Source organism: Topomyia yanbarensis, chromosome 2 (assembly GCF_030247195.1).
Source record: "Topomyia yanbarensis strain Yona2022 chromosome 2, ASM3024719v1, whole genome shotgun sequence".
Classification (NCBI taxonomy): domain Eukaryota; kingdom Metazoa; phylum Arthropoda; class Insecta; order Diptera; family Culicidae; genus Topomyia; species Topomyia yanbarensis.
The window spans coordinates 203,625,651-203,629,981 of record NC_080671.1 but is presented as its reverse complement, the minus strand read 5'-3'; the positions used below and the strand labels follow the sequence as shown (position 1 = coordinate 203,629,981).

General features: G+C 47.8%; 1 protein-coding gene across 1 annotated transcript; it reads left to right on the top strand.

Moving 5' to 3' along the window:
• LOC131679994 (uncharacterized) lies at positions 1 to 2,184 on the top strand. The gene has a single exon (XM_058960732.1). The coding sequence runs from the start codon at positions 1 to 3 to the stop codon at positions 2,182 to 2,184; it is 2,184 nt and encodes a 727-aa protein (XP_058816715.1).
• Positions 2,185 to 4,331: the final 2,147 nt, after the last annotated feature.

Below are 4,331 nucleotides of genomic sequence, written 5' to 3'. Positions count from 1 at the left end.
ATGGCGACTAAAACAGAAAAGAAGCTGTCAGAGTACGTGATACAGCGGAAGGGGATCCTCGTAGTGCAGAAGGCAGTGGAGAAGTTTGCGGAGGATTTCGATTGCGATCGGGATGCCTGCCAAATACCAATTCGTCTCGATTCACTGGACCGAATCTACAAGGAGTTCCTGGAGGTACAAGGACAGATTGAGCTGTACGATAAGTCGGAGATGCTAGATACCCACTTGGAAGAACGCATGGATTTCGAGACGCGTTATTGCAGGGTTAAAGGTTTTCTACTGTCCAATCGCGTTACTGATCCCAACCAAACCATGCTGAACAACACAATGGCGACCCCTGCTCACGGTTCGTCTTCTTTCCACCTACGCTTACCCAAGATCGACCTACCTAAGTTTAACGGTGATTTCTCGCGATGGCTCGCATTCCGTGACACGTACACGTCGATGATTCATAGCAACACAGATATTCCGACGGTTGCGAAGCTGCAGTACCTGTTGCAGTCACTAGAGGGAGAAGCCCGAAAACCATTCGAGTCCGTAGACATAGAAGCGGACAACTACGCATCGACTTGGGAAGCATTGCTGAAACGGTACGACAACAAGCGGTTCTTGAAGCGTCAGCTCTTCCGAGCTCTGTACGACCTTCCACCAATTAATCAAGAAAGTCCCCAAGAAATTCACGCTTTGGCTGACGATTTCCACCGACATGTAAGGGCCTTGGCAAAGTTAGGCGAGCCAGTCCATTATTGGGACACCCCGTTGGTCAACCTCCTTTGTTACAAGCTGGATTCAACTACACTACGTGCTTGGGAGGAGAAAACCAGCAATAACGACGATGTGACCTATGAAATGCTGATCGAATTCCTCTACCAACGTGCCCGTATGCTGACGTCCGTTATAACCGATCTGCGATATCGGTCCCAACAACCGGTTACAGCCAAGGTGGCCGGTTCCATTCCAACCCCGCAACCGTTCAAGGTGGCATACAAGGCAGCCACCGTTGAATCGAGCTCCAGTGCTCCGTGTCTCGCCTGTCCGGAGAAGCATTTGCTCTTTCAATGTCCAGCATTTTCCGAGATGTCCATCTGCCAGCGTCGTGAGCTGGTTTCCCAGAAACGTCTGTGCTGGAATTGCTTCCGTACTGGACACCAAGCCAGGAACTGTACCTCCGTGTTCTCCTGCCGTAACTGCCATGAAAAACACCACTCCCTGCTGCACGAGCCAGTACCATCGAACATGCAATCTACTCCTGTCGTGGCAGCAAGCCAGCCTCTTCCCTCGACGTCCGCCATCGCTGGCCCTTCCAGCTCGGTGAATCCGAACAGCCAAGTGAGCCTGTCGGCCCAGGCTGAGCACAGCACAGTTTTGCTGGAAACGGTTTGCCTCCTCGTCGTAGACCAGAACGGCAAGGAAATACCCGTACGTGCACTGTTAGATTCAGGATCCATGTGCAACTTAATCACCAACAAGCTTGCAAATTCCCTGAATCTCCGACGCACCAAAGTGGACATCGCAGTAGCTGGTATAGGTGAATCCACCAAGCAAATCAAGTTCCAATTGACTGCTAAGATCAAGTCGAAGTCGACACCGTACTCCACCAAGCTTGAGTTCCTGATCCTCAAGAGACCGACGGTCAACCTTCCGACCGCTCCGATCGACATTTCCACGTGGAATCTTCCTAAGTTGTCGTTGGCAGATCCAAGATTCCATATTCCATCCGACATTGACATGGTTGTCGGTGGTGAAGCGTACCACGAGCTCCATCCTGGCAGCAAGCGTTCCCTGGGAGAGGGATTACCGTTGCTAATAGAAACGGTGTTTGGATGGACTGTTTCCGGGAAGATATCCATCGATCATCCCACCGTTTCCCGCGTCTGCCATCTGACCACTGTCGATCGAAGCTCAGAACAAGCGTTGCAGAAATTCCAGGAGCTAGAAGCTGTTGAGCCGTGTTCTGTGTATTCCGTAGAAGAAAAACAGTGTAAAAAACTTTACGCCACTACCACCACTCGCGATTCGTTCGGTCGTTATCTCGTTCATTTGCCACTCACTCGTGATCCGCTAGTCAATCTCGGCGAATCCAGAGCCATCGCCGAACGTCATTTCCTGAGCCTAGAGAAGCGACTAGAGCATGATTCACCCACCAAGGACGCAAACTGCAATTTCATCGACGAATACGCATGAATTTCGGACATGAGAAAGCTCGTCGATCCAGTAGAAGACGTGAACCCACACTGCTACCTTGCGCACGATCCTGTTTTCAAGGAAAAAAACGTACCGTCAGATTCAGTTGCATTTCGAGGACCGTTCGCTGAACCACATTCCCTGGTGTCCCAATCGCGACGAACCGCTTGCAATGTACGAGCTCCAAACCGCTACTGTTAAGCAAGTTGAGCTGGATGACGGCGCAAAATACCCAGCCACCGTAGATGTTGTTAAGCAAGAATTCCACGTCGGTGTTGTTTTATGGAGACCATATACCCTAGGATTGATTGGTCTGGCAATCACCATAGCTGATGCATTGTTTTCCACTCGATTGTTCAGTCGATATTCCAGCTGTACGAAGCTCCGTCATCCCATCGCGTACTGGCCGCGATATTTCCGCTCTCAACGACCTGTCTCCTAACAGACCAAACCAAAGCTGTTTGACCTTCATTCAACAACCGATCTACGGGATTATGATCTAGCCTTGTGTCGCGTAGCCCAATGGAAGATATTCTTCAGAAAGTTCTGCAAAATCCGCCGACGTGATCCCCTTCCAGCGTCGTTGATGTGGCTGAAACCGAAGCTGTACAAATACGACGTTATCCGAGTCAGTGGGATACTCAAGCCTGTCGTAGTTTCCGATGATGTGAAGCATCCGGCTCTGCAACTCGCGAAGCACCCAATAACCGAGATGTTACCAGAGCTCTACCACAAGCAACTGCTATACGCAGGACCGCAACTGACACTAAACACTAGGCGCCAGAAGTTATGGGTGATCGGAGGGCGTGACCTCATCCGTCAGGCGTTCCTCCGCTGTCATGTTGCATACAAAAATTGCAGGTAGATATGTTGAAGTATCCGTGTTACTTCAAGGTGGCCGGAATGTTGATGCGTTATTCTTTCCTAGACATCTAAATGCACTACCTAAACCTAAATCTAAATAACTACCTAAATTAATAAAAACGAAATACTTAAAATTAGAAATTAAATGCAACCCGATGATATTAAGAGAGCTATTTAAAATCTACCACCGTAAACCGAATAATGCACCGCCCTATTAATCACTACGCAATCCCGCAATGCAGCAAGAAGTTCGATACCAAGATTGTACCTAACCATGACCGTACAATACCAGCACAAAACAAAACGATCGTGATACACTGTTAGGTCCGTAGGGACAAACAATCAACAGCTGTACAAGACAGCTGATAAAGCGAGTTGACAACTAGACTGGAGACATCCAATATAGTGCGTGCGTAACCCCGCCAATAGTCCGTCGTCGCGAGTGACAAATTAATTATTATTCAAATATTGGAGCTGTGAGATTTCCCCCGATAAACCATTAAGTGCAGTGAGAGATCGATGCTAGTTCACTAGAGAAGAAAGGGCCCTTAGTGTAGTGCAGTGCAAGGGAAATTGTTTTGCCGTGAAACAAACTGTGTTTGGTAGTGGAAGCAGCGAATTTTACCTGATCACCGACGATCACCCTGGGCCGTCTCTGAAGGAGAAGGAAGAAAACCCTCCGGAACGGAACCCCAAGTAAGTCGCCCCAACACATGGCATTGACGTAAATCAGCAACATCAGCGATCCCAAGTAGCTTCCCTGCGCTATGTCTGGCAATCTCCAATGACAACTATTATCTCTCGATTTGAGAGCTACAAAACCTACCGTTGTTACCAAAAATTTCGAAAATGTAGAAGATGCCAGCTTCTGCCTTCAAACTGTCCACATAAAAACAAATAAATGCTTTGGTTGGTAAAGGAATTTATATTTCCTCTGCACTCAATTCCAATCTGCATGAAGTTTCAGTCAGTTGGAAAGTTAATGAATGAGGAAGGCGATGAATCTGAATTCTGGTTTCGGTAAATACAAGCAGAAATAAGTAACTGATTTTGAAACTTCGCAGCACTGGTTTGAGTGCGACATTTCATACTCCCTGTTATGTAGGATGCTAGACTCGGCGGTTAGCTGCTGTTTAGCGTGCAGGCGTGAAGACATGTTAATCGACTATTAGCTATTTCATTTATTTGACACGCCTCAATGCATTACCTGAGCCGTGGATCTTTTAATATTATCAATGTGTAAATAAAAATAAATAAATCGAATTGGGGGTAGGCGTAGCGTA

Excerpts from the sequence above, each read along its gene's own strand:
- LOC131679994 (XM_058960732.1), top strand. The coding sequence starts at position 1 with ATGGCGACTAAAACAGAAAAGAAGCTGTCAGAGTACGTGATACAGCGG.